At 39.3% G+C, this 25903-nt stretch overlaps 1 protein-coding gene across 1 annotated transcript in view; it reads left to right on the top strand.

The window, feature by feature from the left end:
• Nucleotides 1-25903, top strand: part of MAP3K15 (mitogen-activated protein kinase kinase kinase 15) — a 97652-nt gene that overhangs the window by 68414 nt on the left and 3335 nt on the right. Inside the window, exons 12-24 of the mRNA XM_064474582.1 lie at nt 711-760; nt 3875-3970; nt 5576-5663; nt 9108-9241; nt 9872-9999; nt 11715-11845; nt 12127-12232; nt 15005-15162; nt 18897-19080; nt 20944-21121; nt 21819-21990; nt 23820-24005; nt 24735-24840. Coding sequence (XP_064330652.1) covers nt 711-760; nt 3875-3970; nt 5576-5663; nt 9108-9241; nt 9872-9999; nt 11715-11845; nt 12127-12232; nt 15005-15162; nt 18897-19080; nt 20944-21121; nt 21819-21990; nt 23820-24005; nt 24735-24840 — 1717 coding nt within the window. The remainder of the gene's footprint in view (nt 1-710; nt 761-3874; nt 3971-5575; nt 5664-9107; nt 9242-9871; nt 10000-11714; nt 11846-12126; nt 12233-15004; nt 15163-18896; nt 19081-20943; nt 21122-21818; nt 21991-23819; nt 24006-24734; nt 24841-25903) is intronic.

Here is a 25903-nt window from a genome sequence, read left to right on the forward strand (position 1 = left end):
CCTCGCTACAACCTCCTTTCAGGTAGTTGTAGAGGGTGATAAGGTCTCTCCTCAGCCTCCTCTTCTCCAGGATAAACAACCCCAGCTCCCTCAGTCGCTCCTCATAAGACTTGCTCTCCAGACCCTTCACCAGCTTCGTTGCCCTTCTCTGGACACGCTCCAGCACCTCACTGTCCTTCTTGCAGTGAGGGGCCCAAAACTGCACACAGTACTTGAGGTGCAGCCTCACCAGTGCCGAGCACAGGGGCACGATCACCTCCCTGCTCCTGCTGGCCACACTATTCCTGATACAAGCCAGGATGCTGTTGGCCTTCTTGGCCACCTGGGCACAGGTTTCCTTTTCCTTTCCTTGCAAGCCTAGATAAGAAAAGGGCATAGTCTGCTCCATGTTTAATATGAAATGTTGATGTATTGAGTGGAAACATAATGTTTGGTAAATTGTACTTCAAGATTTATTCTTAAAATTTAATTTTACATGAGGAAATGCGGCCTTTAGTTCCATTTACGTTAATTCTTCCTCAAGTGAGTGAAACAGCAATGCATGGCCTTTCTTTACATATACATCAGTGTTTTTTGAAATTTGGGGGGGAATAAAGAAAGAAAGGACAAGAGATATGTTGGAAAAACTTTATTTTGCTTACCATGCTGTGACATTGTTTTCAATAGTAAGTCAAGGTTAAAGGTTGATTATAGCTCTTCGTTCTTTACAGAAACAGATTCACGAATGGAATTTTACAGCTTCTTCCATTAGGGGAATAAGGTTGGTATGTTAGACAGTTAAGTGGTTTTTTGTTTATGTTTTGTATTTCCTTTAAGTGGGAAATCCGGACTCTGCCTTAAAACTCTGCTTTGCATTGCCTATTCTGTCTAACCTGCCTTGAAATGTCAACACAGAAGAGTTAGCCTTTCTGCACATGGGCAGAGGTGTACATTTTTCATAGGAATACTCATCTAAGCAATGGAGTGTGGGCGTGTGTATTCTCTGGTAGACTTCCCTGTTTTCAAACACGTACCTGCTTTTTATCTGTTTTTCTAAATTTTTCAGTGAGGTTATTGCCATCGCTTCATTTAAAAACATGGAGGGCAGAAGGAAATAAGAGCCATTAGCTATTTTTGCTTCCTTCCATAAATGAAAGAGCAGTTTGTCTGTTTTCCTTTAAGAAAAGGAAACCATGGTGTCTGTTTTCGGTTTAGAATTCAGAAATGCTTCTGATGTGGCTCTGTCTAAAAACCTACTAGCTAAAACTTGGATTATTAGAGAAATGTTAAATGAGGCATGGACATAGTTTGTGCTAAGGAAAAAACCCTTGAACTGGAAGGACGCTGCTAGTGGAGTTTCTGGAGGACTAGCCTTTAAATAGTTAAAGTAGTTCCATTTTGTGATGCCGAGATTAATGGAAACACTAGTCACTAGCAACTGGGTCAGAATAGTAGTACAAAAGAAGATCAGAATATTTTATAGAAAGAACAGGGTTGTTCTGAGAACTGTAAGGATAGAAGAGAATCACACTCGGTATTAACAACTGCAAAATACGTGACTACATTTAGAAGTTAGCTTATATATCTTAAGTTGGACTACTTTGCTGCCAGAAAGGGGAGAGGCAGAGCACCAGGAGAGAAAACAAACCTATCTGTACAGCATGACAGCGTGTCTATGGCATTCTTGCTCTCTATCTACGTTATGCAGGCTAGCTAAGAACCAGAGGAGCCGTAAGCACAGGGAACAAGAGGGGGCTCTTGCCTTCTGTCTGTGTTCGTGAGTCACTACGTGAGTGGAAGGTGGATCCGGCCTTTCTAGGAACATAAATGGCTGTTAGCTGGGGCCCCTTCTGTGAGTGCATAAGCTTAAGTGCTTGAAAAACTTTCTGATTCAAGTACAAGCATAAATTCAGATACCTAATGAGTTCTGTAGTTCTCAAAGCAGAGGGCTTCTGGGCTGTGATTTTGACCATAAGCACGTAAGTTTTAGGTCCCAAGTTTGTCTTCTCAGAACAAGTATAATTTGCTTAAGTAAATAAGCTCAGTGAAAAAGTATTTCTCTGAATAAGGTGAGTGGTGATTGCTATGAAAGCTAACAACTGTGGATTTGGACATAGATTCTAGTATAACTTCAGTATTTTCTTCTAAAAGAAGCAGGGTTTGGTTTAAATGAATTCGATGTGATATTCTGCTACTCCAATGCAATGTGAGTAGCTGTGAAGTTGTCATTACTGAAGTCTGTAAGCTGACTGAGCATAACTCAGCATAACATTTCTGAAGCATATTAATTATCTTCAGTCAACACATTCCATAGAAATTAATTTTTGAGAAAGATAACTTTTAATTAAATGGAAGCAAGCAATCCATTTGCTTTGATTCTTAACCACTGCTGGGAATTACAAAGCTCAAAGAAGAATCTTTTTAAACTAAGTGGAATTACATGTTTGCTTTGTATATGACAATTTACAGTTGCTACACTGTTGAAATTGCATTGGTTGTAGTAAAAAAAAAAAAGTGGTCTCAGTCAACTTACACTGTTAAAACCCTTAACTTGTACTTATGCTAACCAATTCATCTTATATACCACATACGTTACAGTTTTTATAATACAGTATTGTTACTTACTGTCTCATTTATCCTATGTTTGCCCTTGGGAGAATCATCTTGCTTTATTTGTTAGTTCTCGTGGCAGGTATTTGTTAATCTGCCTTGCTAGACTAGAAATTGCTATACCGGAATGGAGCTACAGAGTGGTGTGGCAACCTGATCTAGTTGAAGATGTCCCTCCTCACTGCAGGGGGGGTTGGACTAGATGACCTCTAAAGGTCCCTTCCAACCTAAACCATTCTATGATTCTATGATTTTAATATATTTCTGAAAAATCTTCTGGCAAAATTCAAATTTTTTGGAACATTTGTCCATGTAGCCCTTAATGATGCTACAGCAAGTTGGTCTTGTAACAGTCTGCAACTTAACTATAGTCTCCTGTCATATATTTTAACTAACTGGCTCAACAGAGGCCAAGCAAAATCTGAGTTTGACTAAACAGATCAGGCAAGAATATAATAAATTTTATTAATGTAATGCACAAAAATTATGAGAATGCCTTAACATGCAGAGCAACTTGTATTTATGTAGAATAATACTGAAGCGCACGTGTTTGGAATAAGAGATTAATTCCTAGACTTACTTGCATATTGATACTATGTTTTATGGTCTCCACTTTTTGCTTCAGTGCATTTAGATGGGGTATATAGGACACTGGCAAGACACAATATGCAATAAGTAATCACTTTGTCAGAATTATTGCTGCAGATTGGAGTAAATATTGGTCATCCCAAAACTTGTTTATCAGTATTAAGGCTGTAAAAAGTATATACTGTGAAGGATCTGCTACACTGTAGGTATTTTTCCAGTTCAGTTTTATTGTAGGAATAATGGAATTATAAAACCCAGAAGTACTTGTCAAGCTTAAAAGAAAAGCTTTTCTGATAGCTAGGCTAGTGTCAAAGCAAATAATTTCCATAGAGGTGTCATCAAATACCAAGAAATCTGATGGAACTCTGTAAAAGTGGGAGGGGAGCTGAACAACAAACCAACCTCAAAACACTTCAGATAAACAAATATTTTACCAAAGTAAGCAGTAGCTTAATCATTTATCAAGTTGGAGATAGGATTATAGAATATATGAATAAACTCAAAGCTTCTAGTTGTAAGGAAAATAAATATAATTGCATACTGCCTCTCTGAGGTAATTAACTGTGAAAAAGGTGTTTTCTTAGTCCATTTTCTGTGTGTGTCTGTGTTCATAATTTTTTAAAAATTAACTCTTCCTTTCTCTATTTCTTCTAATAGTTTAATCCAAAATAATCTTTTTTTAATGTGAATTTTATAGCATTTCCAAGTTTGATGAACGATGTTGTTTTCTTTATGTCCACGACAACTCTGATGACTTTCAAATCTACTTTTCTACAGAAAACCAATGTAGTAGGTGAGTTCAGTTTGTGTGGGTATTGCGTGCAAGATCTGTCCCCTAAATAAAATTGATGAAAGCAGACTTTTTTGCTTAATAAATTAATTGTTTATTTCTTAACTTCTTTTTTCTTGATGAAGAAGCAATGACCTAAACTCAGTGATAGTTAAGGTGATGAGAGCAATGTCCCATTACTCTTCTTGGCTGGTTCTGATCCGTTTACCTACAATTCATTAGGTCTGAGAAAAAGCTTAAGTAGCTTATTCTAATTTATAACTATTATCTTCTTTTTCTCTGTCTTGGCCATGTCATTTAAGGTACTATATTGGTTTAGGTTCCCTCATGTACCAGTTCCATTTGATTTAAATAAGAGCAACTAGACACAATAGAAATTTCTAACTTTATTGTGTCACACAGATATCTGTTACTGTTTGTGCCTGTATGCAAATATTTCCGGATGATCTGTTGCCTCTAAACAGTAAGCATGCTAACTGAATTTCAGGCCTAAACCTTTACAGACCAAATTCTTCCTGGGGACTGATATTTGGCATATAAACCTTCTGAATGAGGAGCAGTGATTTGTTAATACCTTTAATATTTGGGGTTGGATGGTATATTTATTTTTCTTGCAATAACTGTTATCTATGTATTGCATGGAATATACTCAGGTTAAAGAAAATTATTAGCTCTGCAGAGTGCTGCGCATAACAGATAAGGAACGCTAAAATTAATGTTACCTGCTCAGCTTTAATTCAGCATCACGATCTGTGTGTTACGAAACATGGTCATATTTTTAATGCCTTATTCAGTGCACAGCAGGAGTCTGTTACAGAGATATGTGTCTGTTAGTGAAAAAGATGTGGATATTTTATAATAATTTTAAATAATTGTTAATAATTTGTTATGGAATTTGGAAAAAGTGAGGGCTCAGGCAGGGAAATACAGGAAAAGATGGACTTGTACTTAAGGACCTCAATCCCAGAGTACTAGATTAAATTAGTTAAAAATCTGTTTTTCAAAACAGGTTACTACTTTCATATTCTTGGCTTTCTGGATGCCTGACTAGAAACCACAAAATCTGATTTTCAGAAATACTGAGTAATCACGCTTGCAAACAAAGTCCATAGGAACATTTAAATGAAACTGAAGGTAATAGACTTCTCATCACTACATAGAAAGAGAACCACCCAATATGATGTCACAAATTTAGCACTGCTGAATTAAACCACTGAAAATCAATACTTCATTTTGTAATATCTTGACATTTTCTCTAATTACATTTGTAAAGACAAGGCCATCCTAAGCGCTTTCCATCAAAGTGTACAGCAAAAAATATTTAAGATGGTTCTACCAAGATTTTACTACGCAATTACAATAACAAGCAAATATTGGGTTCTGCTACAGCAAATAAAATATATAAATTATGAGGCTTTTGAGTGTGTTTGATGTTCTTCCTCATTTAAAATAGGATAAATATGGAGAAAGTAAGTAATGGAATAAACCTATGAACATGCTAGTCAGTTTATTGGCTTGAAAGCAAAGCCCACCTTGCGAAGAATCTGTTTAACATCCTTCCAGAAGGATGTTTTTCTTTGATCCTGTGCTATTTGTTGCTTTTTTTAGATTCTGTGGGTTGGTGAAAGAAATTTTGTCTGATGCAGTTGGCAGTACTTTGGAACTAGAAGGAGAAATAGATGGAGACACATTGGAGGTATGTCAAGAATAAAAGATCCAAGAGCTCTGAAACTTGTTCTCCATCTTCCCTGCACTCTCGTATCAATATGCTAGAAAGATAATAAATAGTATTTAAACTCCTTAACTGTATATGAAATTTCAACTCTTACAAAACTATTTGTATGCAAGAGTTGTGTTCATTTGAAAAAAACACATTTTAATGAGGTAAGTCTGTTACTAATGTAAACTGTATAAATCCCTAATTAACGTTGTTACTGATCTTGTATTTATGTTGCAAACAACCTGTAGATAAGGATCATCTGATATCAGCTGGCTTAGGTTAACAAAAAAAGATTAGATATTAAATAAATTCTAGGAAAAAGCCATTTAGCAAAGGGACTTCAGTTTTTCTAGCTGGTATCCGATACTATTACTACTCCAGGTAATTTTATTTGGCAGGCTTTTTCTGTCACAGAGATTTGCAGATATTTAGGATCAGATTAACCTGTTGTGCTTTTTACTTGTCACTGAAACATCCATGTTAGGAACCTAGTAGCTGTAGACTTTCTTTCTAATCAATACAGAAAGAAAAAAAATACTTGGAAAGCATTATTCACATTTTATGTGGGCTCACGTTAGGGTAGGTGAATCTGTGTCTTCATAAGACACACTGCCTCTTGGCAAACGTCCAGATTTGTAGCACTAAGTACTTATCCTGTGCTTCTGTTTATTTCTTTTGAAATCTGAAAAGCCATCATAAAAAATAGGTTACAACTTCTATTTGTGGTCAATCCCATTAATGAGTGTAAAAACCTTACTGTGGTTTGTTTGAGCTGGGTATCTTTCTTATGGTGTCTCATTCCAGCAATTCTCTTAGGCTTATGATTCAGAGCAGGTCTTTATGATAGTGAACCTTCAGTAGTTATGTGAGGCTTCAGAATCAGATTAAGAAAGTAGAAGACCCTCTGCTATACTGTTGAGTGTAATTGGTGGGGAAGATGAGTTTTTGCATGGAATTTGTGCATAATGGCTACAGAATTCTCTGCTCAAGTGTAAAGGACAAGGTATGCACACCTATTAAGCCCAGCTTAATATGTATGTCTGTGGTCTCGGCATAGGGTCACGGCTCTGCCTTGGCAAAGTCAGTGCATTATCTATAGCTGCAGATTTTACATTGCATACTTATGAACTTAGCTAATAGCAGGGCAATCTCCAAACAACACAGTCTATTCAACTGTATGATAGTCTCTCTGAGGAAGTGAGCTCACCATGGCTTGAGTCTTTTAAAAACTGAACTGGAAAAAGTGCTTCAGAATGCACGGCAGGCAACAATCCTACAAAAATCAATGATGTATGGAGAAATGACTACAGAAATTTATTTTAAATCTTTAAGCTATATCATTCTACGTATCTTGAAGTTTTCACAACTATCACCTTGTACTTACTGTCTTGGGTCAGGATTTAAAACAGAAATCAAGATACAGGAGGGGAGGATTAATTTGTTTAGCTTATAAATGAGCTACAACACTTAATGCCTTTCTGCAACCTGAGAGTTTGCATTTAAAAAGAGGCAACATGGAAAATGCAAATAGGATATCCTAGAGATCAGACTCTGCCCTACCACGTTCATACAGAAGGTCAGCTATGAACACTTGTTTACTTGTACCTAATGGTTGAGTTGCACATCCAGCAGATCACATACTCAGACTTTTGGCAACCAGCATGATTTAGTCAATCTTTGTAGCTGTTGGAAGGAGAGGAGGCAAATGTAAAGTGGCATCAAGTATATACAAATCTATTAAAATGTCTACTAACTAGCACTGAGCTATAAATCTCAATGATTTTTATGTATCATAGGGCCCAGACTAAAGAAAATAGGTTTCTCCACGGTAATTACAGAGTTGGCTTAGGACCACTCTGTTGCAGAGAGGGTTGCTGTCAATCTTAAATTCTGCCATGTGACTGCTGTCTTTTTTCTGCACAGTTTTATATCATACGATAGCTGTGAAAGCTGGATATGCTCCTTGCCAAAGAACTTGACAAGGTTTACATATGGCATTTTGGATCAGTTTTGCCTGTCATATAACAAGATTATGTTATGAACCATGAAGTGCTGAAACATGGAAAATGAAACTGTACGAAAGCTGTGCTAACTCAAGTTTAGTTCCACCGAGCCGAATATGCTGTTAGGATAAACGACAGACAGTTTTTTCTTTAGCACCTTCCATACAGGAGCATGAAACTTGCCATCTTTGCTGAGGTGAAGAGGGGCGGGAATGTCAGTGACACATGGACATTGCAATACCAGAGCTGCAAAATGAAATGGGAAGACACTTCAAAGAAACAGATCTCAAGGCTGTATTCTGTGTGAGAGAGTCTTATTGGATGAAGCAGAAAAAGTGGTCATTGACAGAAATGTCAGTAGTTTTGGCCATTGTAAAAAGGTTTGGGTTTTTTTTTTAATAGAGAATTCATATGAATCCACAGAGAACACCCTGCAGTTTTCCCATATGGGACATCTTCTTGGATTTGGGAAGATACATGGGGAGGTCTGTACACTCCTGATATTTGAGACTATGAAACCGTCCAATTCCTTTCATAACTCTTTGCAAAAGGGCTTTTTCGATATCCTTTATGAGTTCCCTGGTTTGAATCAGGGGTGTGCTGCTTAACCCGACTTCCATAAGAAATTGGTATTATTTAGTGTCTGGGATATACTTTCATTAAGCATTACTCATCAATAGGCTTTTTCACTTACATTTATAGTAGGGGAGCTCTGTGATAAGATCACCATGTGGGACAAGACCATGAGGCTGTGTAAATTAGTGTCGCTTTACTAAAGTTGGTGAACTAGCAGTGACTTATTCAGCTGGCAATATGACCCAACATGTTTCAGCAGCAGTGGAAATCACTACTTAAATATTTAATCGTCCTTGGAGAAGACGAGCATTTTTTTTCACCATTTGGAAAAGCTTATAATGAGGGGAATGTATCAGAAATTAATTTTGCTGTGGGTAAGCTCAAATGAGAGCTTAGGATCTTAAAACAGTGTCCACCCACTGTAATGGGAATGTCACTTTTATCTTTTTATTAAACCTTTGATTTCAAAATTATAGGTTATGTTCCATACACTTATGTATTTTGAAGGCTCTGTCAGCAGTTCTTAGAAATGGTAACTGAATGTGGTCTTCTGACAGCACTGTTTCATTGAATTTGTTTTAGTTCTATGTTCCTTGTTTGGGTGAATGCATTTTGAAGTTGGTTAGGGGAGATTGTTTTGTAAAGCAAGTAACATGGAAATTTTACAAGTTGTGTAATGCACCAGGCTGGTGGATAACCTGCCATGCCAGAGCTGTACTGAAGTAACTCTCCGTGCTGTACTAACTCGGTATAGTACATAACTGTTGTTAAAGCTCTCTGTAATATCAAATGTTAGTGATAACAGTTTCTGTGCTGCTTTGTTTATCTTTTCTGCTTGCAGTATGAATATGACTATGATGAGAATGGTGACAGGGTAGTTCTAGGGAAAGGTACTTACGGAATAGTTTATGCTGGAAGAGACCTCAGCAATCAGGTCCGAATAGCCATCAAAGAAATACCTGAGAGAGACAGCAGGTAAGACCTAGTTTATTGTTATATATACATTGCTAATGAAATTGCAATTGTTTGCTGAAAACCTTGCTCTTCTTAGTACGTATTTCTATGTGGTTGGTTTATAAAATCCCAGTATATCAAAATCCAATTATTTTTTCCTCTTAGTATTCAACAGTACCCTTCTGAGAATAAAGACTTTTTATTTTTTTTGAAGAGATACCATATAAATACATATAATAAATAATACACTTTGATAATCTATATGCATATAATAAATTCTAGAATAAGACATATTTGGGGGTTTAAGTTGCAGTTGTATCTAATTTGTATTCTTTTTGGGGAAGGGGGAAAGCATAAAAGGAGTTTTGGAGGCCAAGACAGTACTATGTAATGATACAGAAGAAAGGCATGTATAAATTTTTTGAGAGCATGTTTCTCCTTGGGGGTTCTTCTGAGATCTTCCTCTGTACTTTTTCTGAATAGGCAGCCAGTCACACTCCATTTTGAAGGTCATGGACAAGATGTTTACTGAGAATTGGATCAGTATCCCTAAAATCCATTCTGTTTGTAAACTAGCAGCATTTAACCTTTTCTTGCATGATGAGATATGCCTCAATTCTTTTTTTTTTTTTTTTTTTTTTTTTGTAATAGATATTCTCAACCTCTTCATGAAGAGATAGCGCTGCATAAATATTTAAAGCATCGGAACATTGTCCAGTACCTTGGATCTGTTTCAGAAGATGGATACATTAAGATTTTTATGGAGCAGGTGCCAGGAGGTTTGTATCATTCTAAGCTTAGTCTCTCAAAGGAATGAAAAGCAGTTGGGACTCTAAACTTAGTGAAAGCCAATAGAAGTGCAATTAATACGTTTTTGCACTGTATGTGGCTTTTCTATTGAGACATTAACTATACATGGCATTCTTCTCATACAAAGAATAGATTTGAAGCGTACAGGTCCTAGTACTCTCTCCCCTTTCTGTAATAATTATAAACCTAAAGAAAAGTCATTAAAAGTATTTGGTGTCAAATACTCATGTGTTATAAAATCGTGGAGTTAGACCTGTATAGTCCATTTAGCCTGAGCATCTGAATGATGACTGGAGCTTTTAGGCTAAGTTTCTGTTGAGCAGTGACACTGACTGAGCAATTAAGTATTATTTTGTAACTGCTGTATACAAAGCATTGCTATTTCCTATGTAGATCAGAGATAAAAGTTATATGCTTCCCTTGCTCATAATTTCCAGTTTTGTTCCTCTGGCCTTCTCTACATATTAAGATGTGAAGTCCCTTTATATCCTCTCTAGGTTGTATTTCCGTTTCCCTTTTCCTATTTGATTTTCAGTGTCAAGTAAATGTCAGAGTGAGTATTAAATTATTGTATGAATATAATTTGCAAAATAAAAACAGAAATAAGAAAAACAGGAAAAAAAGTTCAGGTTTCCTAGGGAAGTCCAGGCATAAACATTCAAAGTGTAATTAAATACATCTGGGGCATAGGGAAGTTCTTTATTTTTTGAGCTGTCATGACTTTCATGCCTGAAAGCTGGCACACTCTGACATGTGGGATGCATGCAGATGTGATGAGGTTATACCAACAGTTCCTCTTCTCTTCCTGCACTTGTTAAAAGTGCATACCATTTACATACCATTTTTTTCCTGATCATATGTGCACAGTAGAGTGTGCTGTGATTAGTTTCTAACATCAAGATATTATTGAACCAATTCAGATATTTTAAACCCTGCAGCCAATGTTAAAAGGGAGCCAGCTGTTCAGATTATGCAAGATTCTTTGAGGAAACTTCACTTTAGAAAGCTGTTGTCTGGCATTAAGTAGACCTGCTACACTTAGCTTATTATGAACAGAAAAAGCAAAAATGTCTTTATTTTGCATCATGATTAAAATATTTGTATTATTTTAAAAAAATTAGATTTATTACAAGTGGGGGAAGTGTAGATGACCTGTCTCCTACTCCGAACATCCATTCTTGGTTTCTTTCAGGAACTTTTTCCTCTGTCTCTGAATATTTCCAAAAGTTAATCCCATATTTGCAAGAAAAAGACTCTTTCCTTTTTTCTTCTTCCTGCCCCACCTCAAGTAAATCAGCAGCTCTTTGTCCATGCATGCGGTTCATGAAGTATAGCGTATAACATCATACAGTGTTACCTTCAGCCTTTATTTCATTAAGGGCTAAATGGTTGCTAGCCCTAGTCTCAACAGTTTTTAGACTGAAGTGAGGGAGATGCATTCACCTCTATCATAACATTTATTCCTGTCATGGAGGTGGAAGCTGAGCTGTCAAGAAAGAAATAACCAGTTAAGAGCAGCAGCAAATTATTTGCTTTGAGGGATCTAGGAAGCATTTGGCTTCATTATAGGTACTGCATTTCTCTTGTATTAGGATATTGAGCAAAGGGTTAATCCAGACTTAAATGCCTCATGCTAATTTGGGGATTTTACTATCTTGGTACACTTTCTTCTCAACTGTTGTAGGCAGCCTATCAGCTCTCCTAAGATCAAAGTGGGGCCCAGTGAAAGAACCTACAATTAAATTTTACACCAAGCAGATTCTGGAAGGCCTTAAGTATCTCCATGAGAACCAAATTGTACACAGAGATATAAAGGTAAATTTTCCTTTAGTATGTCTTGTGAGATTTGCTTTTTACTTCATTTAGTTTTACTCTAACTTGAAGTAAAATTTTTAATAGGATTTCATGGAAGCTTAAAACAAAAGGAAAGAATAAAACAACCCGTTTTCCCTGGTGCTCCTGGAAAATTCCTTTGTAGAAATGTATATTACAAAGATAACCGCAAGCTTGAAGGAGTATTGAGATCGGGATTTGGAATCTGTACTCATCTGTCTCACCTACCTGCTCCCTCTCTCTCTCTCCCATCCAAACAACAGGGGGATAACGTTTTGGTGAACACCTATAGTGGTGTGGTAAAGATATCTGATTTTGGTACTTCCAAACGGCTGGCAGGAATCAATCCGTGCACTGAAACATTTACAGGTAAGACTAATTCAGCAGAGTTTGTAAGGGTTTTGATGATAGATTTAGAGTTAGAGCCAAGAGGCTCTTTGGATTGTGATAAAACACCATTAGGCCTCTATTTTCAGGAAAGAGTGAATGGGACGGGCTTGCTGTATTTCTTTTTTATGTAATTTTCTTTCATTTTACTTTTTCTTTAAACTTAAGCATGATGGGGCAATAATTTTTCTTCTAAGTGTTTAATTAGTAGCAACAGATTTGTTGTAATTACATTTGGAAACTTTTTCATTTAATAATCTTGGTATTAGTAACTCATGCATGCACACTTTCTTGAAGTATGTCTAAAAGCGCAGAAAACCAAACACAGACTTACAAATACTTTCAGTTTTGAGGCATTAATTATAAAACCCAACCAAATGGCTAACTTGGTGTTATCAGGAGTAAAAAGAACAGTTTGCATGAAAATACTAGGCTGGTATGTTATAGAAAAGCTTTCATATACAACAAGGTAGTAAAAACTTGCAACGTTCAGGGAAAACAAAATTTGCTGAGTAACAGCTGAAACTCCACATTGAAAAATGAGTATGTGGTCACATAATTACTCAATTCTTTTATCAGTGGAGATATAAGTAATGTGATGTTTTCACTTGTTATATGGCCATATGCATAGGCTGATATTACAAATCACAAGCTTCACACTAGCCTGCAGTTTAAGTAAATTGTTCACAGACGCAGCCATTAGTCGTGTGTGGAAGACAGAAGACAGCAACCTCCATTTAGGTGATAATCAAGGCATCCCATTACCTGTCTGGTGGTGAGTTCCTCCAGCTTTCTCACAAAGGGAGCCATGAAAACTAAATTATTAAAGTTCTGGAATAGCTTACCTTTCTAAGCTTTTTTTCACTCATTATTAGCAAAGCTTGTGAACTGGAAATGGGGCCTGTGTTACATCATGATCTGAACATGGCATATGATGTCTGCATCAATGTCTTATGAGAGCAACAACTCATCAGGTGCAGGCATTTGAAACAAATCTATTTCCTGCAAAGCTGTGAAGATGTTAGAGTCAAATTAAGTTAAGTTAGGAGTCCTTTAAAGAATAAAAAAAAAATATTGTTTGTCCAGTTTGGAGTCATAAATGCAGCAGTTGAATGTTTTGTTAAGAATGAAGAGCTAACAGCAGCAATCTCTGCAGTTTATAGATGCTACAACAGACAGATAAATTACAGTATGTCTGAACAGAGTTGGTTAAATGCTGGCTTCTGAGCATTCCTTTAAGGATTTTCACCATTTTGTCCAAACAAACTATTAAACAAACAATTTTCTCATGAAGCATCTTGCTTACACAACTGGATGGGTAATTCTCAAATACACACAGGTCTCTTGTGGTATCTGGAAAAGCATGTTTTCAGGTTTTGCCTGCAATGTTCGTCCTTGCTGTTTTTGTTAGACTGATTCAATGCAGTTACACTCCCTGGGAAAGAGAGGCGGTATCACATGGTGTGATGCATAGCTATACTATGCTTCGCATTTCTGCAGGAATTCTGAAAACTTTAAGTATATAAAGGCGTTCCCTAAAACAAAAGTTAAAGTCATGGAGGAAGACCTTTTTGTGGCTATTAAAAGTCACAGTCCAAAATTTAATTTTGGCTCATAATTTTGTTATGGCTGATTGCTGCTATGGTTGGAGCAGATACTAGAGGAAAATCATTCTGTCTTTGCCTGTTTTACATACTCCTTAGTGGCTTTTTAGCAACCTGTTGTTATTAGAGATGATATATGGAGAAATGGTATCTGAAGAAAAGTCACCATACTGGCCTGGAGAAGAGAAGACTGGGAGGGGGAATCTCATCAACACTTTTAAATATCTAAAGGGTGGGTGTCAGGACGATGGGACTAGGCTCTTTTCAATAGTGCCCAACGACAGGACAAGGGGCGATGGGCACAAGCTGGAACACAGGAAGTTCCACCTAAACATGAGAAAAAACTTCTTTCCTGTGCGGGTGCCAGAGCAGGGGCACAGGCTGCCCAGGGAGACTGTGGAGTCTCCATCCTTGAAGATGTTCAAAACCCACCTGGATGCGGTCCTGTGCCCCCCTGCTCTGGGTGTGCCTGCTCAAGCAGGGGGGTTGGATGAGATGATCTCCAAAGGTCCTTTCCAATCCCTACCATGCTGTGATTCTGTGACTTGTTCTACAGCAGTCACATTTAATGAAGACAGTAATATCCAATCCCTTTTATGTTCACCAGATGTCCTTTACTTCATAGTTCACAGCTTTACCACAGTGTAATTTTGTTGTATGCTTAAGAGGAAAAATAATTTAATTTAAAGATGTCATAACAGAGCTGGTAGGAATTCATGTGGAGAAAGTACTGTGGTATTCAAAACACTCAGAACATCTATAGGCTTCTGTTGTTGGTGTGGACTGTCTTCCTGTAAAGACCTCTTGTTCGCTATGTTAGTGTATGATTGAATATCCAAATTGACTGTCTTTTATTTAATTTTTACTGTTCTTTTTGTTTATCAGTATTATAACTAGTATTACAGTCAGACTGTCTACAGGCAAACTTTACCAACATTCAGATCATCTGTTAAGAGCAAAGATGTCCTGCAATTGCAATTTATGATGGGTTCCCTTATTTTTTTAGTTATCGTGTAATTGATTTACTTTGATTACAACCTTGACTCTTTTTGTGTAAAGCTCGAGATTTTTTTTCCCTAGGCATATCTTATATTTACAAAAGTAGCTTATTTTCAAACTAACTTTTTGAAATTATTTTTGTCCTAACTAGGAACTTTGCAGTACATGGCTCCAGAAATCATTGACAAAGGACCACGAGGATACGGTGCGCCAGCTGATATCTGGTCACTAGGTTGTACCATTATTGAAATGGCAACAGGCAAACCTCCATTTCATGAACTAGGGGAGCCTCAAGCAGCAATGTTTAAAGTAAGTACAGCTTTTTTGATATAGAGTTTTATGAATTTTCAAATGCTAACTTAATTTTTAATATTAATTTAATTGGTAGTAACCTTTTTTTATATGGGTTGTTTTGCACAAAGCCACAGTCTTACCTGTGTTCTTAATTCCAACTGAATGATCCTTCCCTGCTCTAAGCTGTAGTACTCTAGGGGGTAATAATTTATTTTTGTGCTGAAAATAGGTCATGACTCAGAGCAGGAACCTGAAAAATGACTGAAGACTTATGAAAACTAATATCCTCTACCCTCTCGCTACTATCATCTGCTGCTCTTGGTTTATGATTTCCTTCTTGGCAACCAGTCTCTCCAATGATGACAACAAAGTTATTTCTGCTCCTATAGGTCTTTTTTTTTTATGAGCCTCCCTCCTAGCAGAATCTGTTTGCCTTGTCTTTCAAAGGCCCGGTCTCTGCAATATGTTAGGAAGCTATGGTGGAAGGAGGGACTAACTTTCCAAGATTTTTGATATGTACTGAAGGAGTAAAATGCTCTATATTTTACATCCAAAGTCCTTTGGATCAAAGCTACCTCCTCAGTAAACTTTTGCCTCTAGTACTTTATTTCTCTCAGTGTATCTATTTTCAAATGCACAAATTAACACTTGAGAAGAGAATGCTTCAGATAGTTTTGATAATAAATGTACTTTTAAGAAGTTACTTGTTCTAACTCTAAAACTAACAGAAGTGTAAAAGCTATGATGTGATAATGTGTCAGATATGCAGACTGCAAATTTTTGGTTCTTCCACTGGCTTGCAGTAGACCCTTAGTAAAGTACTTAAAGTTTCACTTATGCTTCAGAGTCCTCATTCTTATAATGGGGAAAATATCATATCCATAACCCAGCAAACTGCTTAAGTTATCAATATTGTTTATTTTTTTGTGTGCGTTGTGGAAAGTCACTCAGTGAGCGTTAGTGCAATTATTAATGGAACCATGGTAGCAAAATCAGATCTTTATCAGTAAGTGTAGCAAGCTGGGCTGCAATTCAGCCACGCATCATGCTTAGCATGTGAGTTGTCCCATGCACCACAGCTAAAAGGCAAAGAAAGGGATGGTTATGGGGTTTGATGTAGTTATTTCAACGATATAATGTGTTACCTTGGTGCTGTCAACTTGTGACACTGCCTCAAAAGAAGCTGCCTGGGCGAACGTGGTTTGGTTCACTAAAGCTTGCCTGAGGGAGCCATGGAAAGGCTTTTTTCCACATCGTTGTAAATGTCAGATGTGTTCTGTCGGCAGATGCCTTTTCATCTTATGTATCTGGCACATAGCTGAACTGTTCAGAGAGTTACATGTCTTATTTTTCAGCACAGTTTATTGAACTGTCAGGAAGCACTGGTTCAGTTCTGGGTGCTTGATGAGCTCTGCACAGGCTCACGAGGTGAGCGCTGGCAGGATTGTGCATGTCCCTGTGTCCTGTCCATAAGCATCTCCAGGCCACAGAGCTGTGTTCTGAAGTCTCAGAATGGGCATTTTTTAAAATAAGTTTCTTGCCCTTCTTTCTCCAAGGATGTGGCAGAGATTTTAGCGTTGTTATTGCAGACCGTGTTAATGTGCTGCACTCAAGCTTCTGTTTTTGTTTTCTGTTTCTTGGCTCTGCTGGGACCTGCTTGAAACTACTTCTTGCTGGGCACCATAAATTGCAAACTGTGGTTTCTTTTTGCTGTGTAATAAATTAAGCAAGCTAGAAGCTAGGTTTGAAGCCAGGAATTAAGCAGGCCAGCTGGGCAGGCATGTAAAAGCAGGCTTGGTAAACTTGGGATATTGAACTTTTGAAGTCCCCAGCTCCACACATGCACACTCTGTCATGCGTAGGTGGAGGTGAGGAGAGGGAAGGTCTGAGTCTGACTGGGCAGAGATTGCAAATGGCCAGAGTTGGACAAAGCAGAGAAAAGGGGGCTAGAGGAAACAGAACTGGAAGTAATTCCTGGCTGAGTGCACATTATCTGGTATTTCATCTATGAGCACAGTGTGTGTGCATCTGTGTGAAAGGAGTGCAAACAAATGACATTGAATGGAGATAAAGTAAATGAACATTGCCACAGAGTTTCAGGATGGTTGCTACAGAACTTATGCTCCTTGGATTGCAGAGATGAAGATAATCAGAGACATGCATTCAAATTTCCTGGTCCTGGTTTGGACTGTCCTGGGTTTTGTTTAGTGCGTAAGTTTGTAATACCAGCTTGTGACACTGCCCCAGCTGAAGCTGGCTGTGTGAGCCTGTCCCCAGAGTGCACAAGGAGCAGTGGGCTGACCACAGAGACAGACTGTCAGGAGGAGTTGTCAGAGCATGGCAAGCAGGTGGCTGTCTTCTCTCTGGGCTCCAAAGCAAAAATCTTGCCGGGCTGACGTTTTGAAGTGGTGAAACTATATACCCTATTTATAAAGCACTGTCCAAAATGTGCGTGGGATTTTACAAATCAGGAAAACACACTCAGGCAAGGTAAATGCATGGATGTTGTATCCTGCCGAAAGGGCATAACATCAATTGATTTATTTACTTATTCAATTTATTTATTAAATACATCAATTTAATTGCAGGGGTTAAAGTTGCATATATTAAAATATTACATGTAGGAAATACTGAGTTTTGAATGTTCTTAGAGTCATGGTTCGGAAGGGCTTAATGCATTATTAGCTTTTTATCTTCTGCACTATCATTTGAACAGAAGTACGACTGCTCAGCATTTTTTGCTTCAGCTTGCACTGAAGCTGAACCACTATTGTGAGTGTCCAGTGGTGCCACAGGGTGTTAATACAGCTGTATAATGAGATTATTTAAACAACTCTTCATTTTAGCAAGCAGCTGGCACTTGTTTAACTGCTGGGCTACAATCTCCCTTGAGGCCACGCCACTATCTTTCTGCTTCTTCTGCAGAGCCTGTTATGTAAAGATGCTGAGACTACAAGCCATAATCTTGCCAGATATGTGCCGTACAGTGCACACGTGTTACACAATTCACATTTCAAAACATTTATGCCAGATTGGCATTAGGAAAGAAGAAGGCAGTGAAGGAGCTGGAAAGATCACTAGGGAGCAAGCTGTAGAAGCACATTTTTCATTACTTAGAGTGGGGGGGGGTGTGTCTTAAACGTTTGGACATTATGTGATTTTCAGTTCAATAACACTGAAAGGCTAGGGAAGACGTCTGGCCAGAGTGCCGGGGTGATGGCAGGGTCTGGCAAGGTCATTGTGAGCGTCCGTACAAGGAAATTTGGCAGTGGCAGGAGCAGAACAGGTGCAGGCCTTAGGCAGTCAGTGCTAGAGGAAGAAGTTATTCCTGTTTCTGGGCACAAATGTGCTGGAGGAGTCAGCAATGGAGAGACACGGTACTGGGCAGTGGTGACGGGAAGCGTATGCAATAGCTGGAGGGATTGCAGCTCTCAGTGCTGGTAGGAGAAGCAGCATTTGAAGCACTTGGCATCAATAATGTCCAAATCCCAAGATTGCCTGAAGGTAGATGGTTGGATACATCCGTAACTTGAGACTCGTGTAATACCACATGGACATTCACGCCATGTTTACAATGAAGTAAAAGAGGATCAGAGCCTTGTCACTTCACTGCTCTATGTGGGTACCTGGATCACTCCTTTTCCACAAGTCAGCGAGAGTGTGAGAGGAAGCTTTGGCCCATGGTCTCCTTGCAATTGTTTAGTAAAATCATTTGAAAAAAATCATTTGTACCTGTGTTTTACTTGCAGGTTGGGATGTTTAAGATTCATCCTGAAATTCCAGAATCACTGTCTGCTGAAACAAGGGCCTTTATTTTGCTCTGTTTTGAACCTGATCCTAGTAAACGTGTTACAGCATCTGATTTGCTCAGAGATTCCTTCATGAAACAAGTAAACAAGGGCAAGAAAAGCAGAATTGCGTTCAAGCCTTCAGGTAAGGAATTATCAGCCAAATCCAAGTCAACGTGATCATTAACTGTTATATAAAAGATTGGAATCATTAAGCACTCTCTTTTAGTAAGGACGTTTCTTGTGCCAGGAAAGCAGCAGGAACTCAACTGTTGAAAGTGCCTGTGATTTGTAATTAGACATATTTAAATTCAACAATTCCCACAAAATATGGTGACTTGCTTATTTTGTGTTTTGCTTGCTGAAACCTCCAAACCCCATTTTTCCTCTCCCCCAAAATAAATGCCTCATTTATAGTAAATTAAGATTAGAAGAAATGGCATTTGGTGAAGAATTTCCAAAGCAATCCTGCATTTTAGATTCACAATTATATACACTTCAGGGTCTGAGTTTTATAGAGTAGGTGCTTGGCACCTGAAAATGTGGTCTATTAGGTGTTTGGGTCTACAAGGGTCATGATTTTCAAACTTGGAATGTAGCTTGGAAATTCAGCACATAGGTACTGAAGTAGCAGTTTAGCGAGTTGTTTGGTTTTATCTGCCTAGCGTGTTCTTCCCCCCTCAATAGATCAGCCGCTTTCTCAGTGAGAAGATAAAAAATCTTAATATAGACCTGCCAAATAAATAATAAGCGTTTGAAGGAACTGTCCATTTCAAAACAAAGGCATTGGTCTTGCTGCATCCTTCCTCTGCACACACACATGCACGCGCTCCCAATGAAAATTGAATTGCTCCCCTTTTTGAGCTTTTTCCCCCTCGGCAGGGAACATCTGAAAGAATGGAATTCTAAGGGGAGAAATCTCGGCTGCAGCAGTTCACTGTCTCCTCCCTCTTCCGTTTCCCTCACTGCCGATTTCCTCAGCTTTGTCCCCATCTTTCCATCCTGTCTCTATCCCTTTTTTCTTTCCAATAATAAAGGCAGCCCAGAGCAAATCTTAGCCCTTACTCTTGGGACAGCAACTTTCAATTTTCTGTGCTGCTCAGATGCCTTGAACCAGTTCTCACAAGATGACGTGTATCGTTTCATTTCTGTGACTGTTCTACCTCAGCCATTTGAACATCAGTTGTGTACCACAGAGTATGTCAGAGCTTTCTGAACAACTTTTAGCTCTCTTCCTCCACCACCTCTGCATAATTTGTAGTGACAAGCATCAAAAACTTCTGTGATGTTTTAGCTTCATGGGTGTGTGCACTCTGAGTTGAGAACTTCTTCCTCTTACCATTCCTATCAGACAGCTGCAAACTGGCAATCAGGATCATAGCAAGCTCTCAATATTGGTTATTTTTTTATTTCGTCTTACTTTCAAGATGAATTGGAAAGGGACAAGAGATTTTCTTCAGGCTAGTGCTGAGAGAGTCCTTACTGAGGGCAAGGGAACATCCAAGCAAGGCAGATGCCTCGGGTGTTGGAAAGGGAGCAAATAAATATGTCCATTAATAGGGCTTGGTAGAGGTGAGGAGGGCAGGTAGCAATAGTGCTCTCTGCTTAGAGATACGGCTGGGGGAGCAGTGATTGTAACCTGTTGCTTTTGTTCAGGCTCTTTAAACAGCTCTGTACCCAGTTGTACCACTTTGTGTGAGACCAGAAGCAAGGGGGAGCATGGGTATATGTATGTGTGTGTGTGCATGAAAGAGGGTAACAAAATGACATTTCATATGAGAATCTAGCTGCTTTGCTGTCTTTGTGTTCAACGGTTAGCTTGTTCACACCTTTTATTGCTTATGCATAAAATGATTTTGAGTTGTATTGCTGCTTTCTATCAACAAGGTTACCTCTCCCTCAGCCATTTTGCAAAATGAGGTCTTGATATCACTGATGATGATCACGGCTGTTTTAAGCATGTTGCCCTTTCCTGCCTTGTTACATGTTTTACAATGTCTGTTCGTAGATTACAATCGTAACATGTCCCTCCCGCTGCCGATCCACGGAGAACAGGCTGGCAGTAGCAGCAGTGAGCACGGCTCTGTCTCACCAGACTCTGATGTACAGCATGACATGTTTTTTGAAAGGCCAAAGAGATCCATTTCAGAGATTCAGACAAAGCATCCCATTTCCCATTTACTAAGGTAAAGCGTTTGCTTGTCGCTTGACACCCATGAGGGATTATGTAGATTTAATTCACATTATTTTTTATCTGAGGGCAATTTTTCACATAATAACTAGATATGCAGGTGTTAAGCAAGCGAGTTGTATAGACAAGTTACCAGTTAATTGAAATATTGTCTATATTTAATTAGTGAACAACGATTCTTTCTCCTTAAGGTTTCCATGTATTTATATACTTTTCCCTCCCCAGGGAATAAATGTCAGTCATCTTATTGACTGAGTGGGTATGGATTCAGGAGTTAGCAGAAGAGTTGACCCTTCCATGTACTCATGACAAAAGTGTAGGAAGGGGCAGCAGATAGTTCTGCTGATCAGAGAGCACAAAGCAGTACTTTCAACTAAGGATGTTGCAGTATGGGGCCAGAAAAAATGAATAGTCATGTCAGTCCAGGGTTTTCAGTGTTCCTCCCCAAAGCTGAACCAGTGCTGGGTGGCATTAATGCCAGCTTCTTAGCGGGGTGAAACCAGCCTGGTTAACGCCAGCGGAGGATCTGAGCCATCTCTGTCTCAGAATTCGTGTTTAACTGTCTGATCAATCCACTGCTGTGGTTTAACTCACTTTTTAACCTCCAAAGTATCCCTACTCCCTTCTGACAGTACTGCCGTGTTGCTAATGCTGAGGTCTCTCTTGTGCGCGTGGCCCGGTTGCTGACACAGCGTGCCTGACGAGGGCTCAGCAGAGGACAGGAGCACCTCTCCTTCCATTGAGGATAAGGATTCTGGTCTGTTTCTGCTGCGGAAGGACAGTGAACGCCGAGCGATCCTATATAAAATCCTTAAGGAAGAACAGAATAAAGTTGCTTCCAACTTGCAGGAGTGTATTGCACAGGTAATTTCACTTCAGCTCTCCTTTTCCCATGTCAGAAGGAAAATGACAAGCCTAGGTCGTATCACTCTTTTTCTGAAAACTAATAAACAAAGGTGCTTGGATTGTTCCTTCTGAAGATCTTCAATCTCTGAGACCAGTAACTGTGTGAGCTGTTTGCTGTTGTCCAAATGGATAGCAAATGCCACCTTCTGCCTGCTGCTGGGCTCTTGGTTTTTTGAAGGGGGAGGTTTGGGGCATTTGATGTGGGGTTGGGGGGCTGAGATTGGTTGGTTGGGTGGTTTGGATGTTGTGCGTTATATTAACTTTTAAGGACATGGAAATGGAACACGAGGTAGTAATAGGTATTGTTTGCTTTAAGGATAGAGAACTGATTAACGACTTTTAATTCAAAACATATGTAAACTAGGTGCCAAGAACACAGTACATGAATCTTAAAAAAAGCTAAGGTAGATTTTCTGTAGAGGGAAGGGTTGAGAGGGAAGGTGACTCTAAAGTGGAGCAAAAAAAAAAATCCTACATTCGGTTACCCCATAGCCAAGCACTGCCACACACCAGTAACAGAGTTGATTGCTTACCCTTTTCTTCTTAATGTCTGCTTCGAATGTGCCACTGACGTTATCCAGTCTTATCAAAGCTATGGTTTTCCACCTGGACTGCATTCACATAAAGGGGAGCCTCTTGACCCTTCTTGCGGCATCCCCGGCCAGCCACTGCTCTCGGTACAAAGACACTTGCAGCACCACTGTTCAGGGCCTTGCTGCTCCTGGGGCAGCTCCAGCGGAGCCCAGCGTGGGCAGCTGGCTCCACACAGCGCAGGGGTTTGCTTCTCCCCCTGGGCTCACTTCCCCTGCAAACTGCCTAACGGTGCGGATGGGCTTGCCCCAGAGCCCGGGGGCTCGGGGCTCCTGTAGAGCTGTACGGGCCCAAGGGAAAGGCCCACAAACTCAGGCTGGGGAAGTAATTGGGGTAAACTTCTGCTGTGAGCTTAAACTGCAAAATAGGTTATAGACTTACGGAGGATGAAATTCATACATGAGATCTTAGTCAGAAATAACCAGGGATCTAAATACTTTCCAGGATAAAGGAGGATTATTTAGTAACAGCAAGTCCTACCTCAGTCTCCAGCTGTTTTGCAGAACTGCTGTAATCATTTCCATAATTTCTGTAATACTTCTCTCATTACCTTTTAATTATACAGGTGGTTGTTCTTACAGGCACTTGTATGGCTTCACCCATAGGGGTTAGGGATGGCAAATCATGGAATGAACGCTTGGGTCCTAGCACTGTGTAATCCTAGACCTTTTTCTGACTTACGATAAATGCATATATAAACATTTTTTTTTGTCTAAGGAAATCAAGCATCTGCATTAGATGCAGATAGAAGAAGTATCTTTACATAATCTTCTGTTTAATCTTCTATCTATTAGATTAGATAGAAGTCCAGGTTCAGCTTATTGAAAGGATAGCGTCTAAAAAATTTGTGGCTCTTATTGACTCACTCTGCTGTTTCTATGGAGGAGGGCTGCCCTCTGCAGTACATTGCAGAAATATGTAGATATTATCTGGACCCTCTTCCTTTTGTGACAGTCACAGTAGCAGTAGACTTAATTTATTTTTTGGAAAATAGGAATTACTATTAAAATGTTTAGTTAGAAAAAGGTAGCAAATAAAGGCTTTGCAGAAACCAGAGTTCTGTGATTTCTGTGCATCAGTGTGAAATATACATGGGCAAAGCTATAAACTGTAACCCTAAAAATACTTGTGCTACTTATTAGATGTTTAAATGACGCTGGGGTTTGCCTGATATATGTCTATTATCTTTTCTCCAGAGCTCTGAAGAACCGCAGCTTTCGGTGGCCCACATCAAGCAAATTATTGGGATTTTAAGGGACTTCATACACTCTCCTGAGCAGAGAGTGATGGCTTCTACCATATCCAAACTGAAAATGGATTTGGACTTTGACAGCACTTCCATCAATCAGATTCATCTGGTGCTGTTTGGATTTCAGGATGCGGTGAGTCCCTTGTCTAACACAGGAGGAGAGGAATTCTTCCTGGACAGCTTCTCCACTCTTCCTCACCCATCTTCCTTCTTACCCTGCTCATGCTGAACAGCGTTTTCTTCCCCAGTTCCTCAGAAGCTCCTGTGCTTGCTGGGGAACGTGGGAGGATGTGGGTAGTATGGAGCAGAGAAAGCCCTGGTGACTGAGCGATTGGAAGACTAGGAAAAGACTAAAGGCATCTGAAGGTCAGGTTTTGCCTGGTGACCTGCAGATCACCAGTGCTGGAAGTTCTCTTGCTCTAGGAGGAAGCCTGGGGTGTAGCCACAGGCACTAGACAAGTTCTTCAGAGGGGTGCACGGGGCTGGACACAGAGCCCTGATGTGTTGGAGCCTCGGTGAGCTTCAGGTGGGCACTCCCAGGTGGTAGGCCTCGAAGCCAAGGGTGGCAGTGCTTGAAGGGCTGCCCGTGCACTCAGCGCAAGCCTCTGATGTTTGTTCTGGATCCTACGTTTGTTTGCTCTTCCACCACTCCTTTTACTATAGAGGGGCTTAAATGTCACGGTCTGAAAGCTCTAGCTTAAATCTGTTGTGTAGACTTTGAAAGGTAGGAGGGTTTTAGTGACTCATGTGGTTGTTACCTCATAAAACTTCATCTGACTATTGAAAAACAAGATTCTCTTTCCTGACGTGTAAGCAAACATTGTTTGCTGCTACGTTTACTCGCTTATTTATTTACTTACAGGTGAACAAAGTATTAAGAAATCATTTAATAAGGCCCCATTGGATGTTTGCAATGGATAACATAATTCGCCGTGCAGTCCAAGCAGCAGTCACTATTCTTATTCCAGGTAAATCAAAGCAGCTGAAAATAATATTTAAAAAAAAAAAGAAAAAAAAAGAAAGAAGAGCTGTTCACATATCAAAGAGTTCTAGCAAATGGAACGGTTTAGATGTTTCATCTGCCAGCATGCCATTAACTGCATCCCATGTGCCACTACACCAAAGGCACAGGGTCAGAATGTTGTACAGGAAGAAAGGTTGATCTGGAGGATTAATGCTGTACTTGTGGTACGAAAGCACATAACGAGGAGACAACCAGTGGTTCTGCACTGCCAGCATGGTTCAATCATGACAAAAAAAGCCAAATTAAATTCAGTCCAAGGTGGAGCTTTTCTAGTAAGAAAGAAAATTACTCTGTGCAACATTTTATTAAATCAGTCCGAGGTGGGTAACACTGCACAGGGCTGGCGATGTGTTCTGAGACATGATTACTGAGCTGTAGGACAGAGGCAGAGAAGGGAGTGTGTCGATACAAGGCAGGGTATGATTTTGGCCTACAGGTGGATAGTAGGAAAAACACCACCACTGAGAAGGAGGATAAATGACTAAGAACTGCCTAGAAATAAGTAAGTCTAAGTTGGAAATTTGCAAGTAGTTTTGGAACATAGAACTCCTCTTAGAAGTGCTGAGCACGCCTTCCAGCATGAGACTGTGCTGAGAACACTTAGTGATGGTGAGCCCTTTCAGTCCCACGGTGCTTTGGCTTTCAAGCCAAATCGGCCACATTTTTTAGGACTTTGTAGGAGAAGAATGCCAGCTATTCTTTGGTGGGAAGAGTGGCCACCTGCAGCAAGTTCTGAGAGAACTGGGGATAGAAACACTACCTGAAAAAGAGGAAGGCTTTGTAAACTTTTTTGTCCAGGGCATTAGGGGAAAAACAACAACTTTTTTGGTTGTTTCAGTTTTGGTTTTTGTGTTTTTTTTTTCCTAAGAGAAAGCAAGCTTTCAAGGCATTCTCGTGAATACATTTTATTAACTATATTAGTCAGTTAATCACAAATGTATTTGTCATCTCCATAGCTGTAACCTACAGGTACCTTCCTCTACTGGTACGCTAGAGCCATGCTACTA

The sequence above is a fragment of the Phalacrocorax carbo genome, chromosome 1 (assembly GCF_963921805.1).
Source record: "Phalacrocorax carbo chromosome 1, bPhaCar2.1, whole genome shotgun sequence".
Taxonomy (NCBI): domain Eukaryota; kingdom Metazoa; phylum Chordata; class Aves; order Suliformes; family Phalacrocoracidae; genus Phalacrocorax; species Phalacrocorax carbo.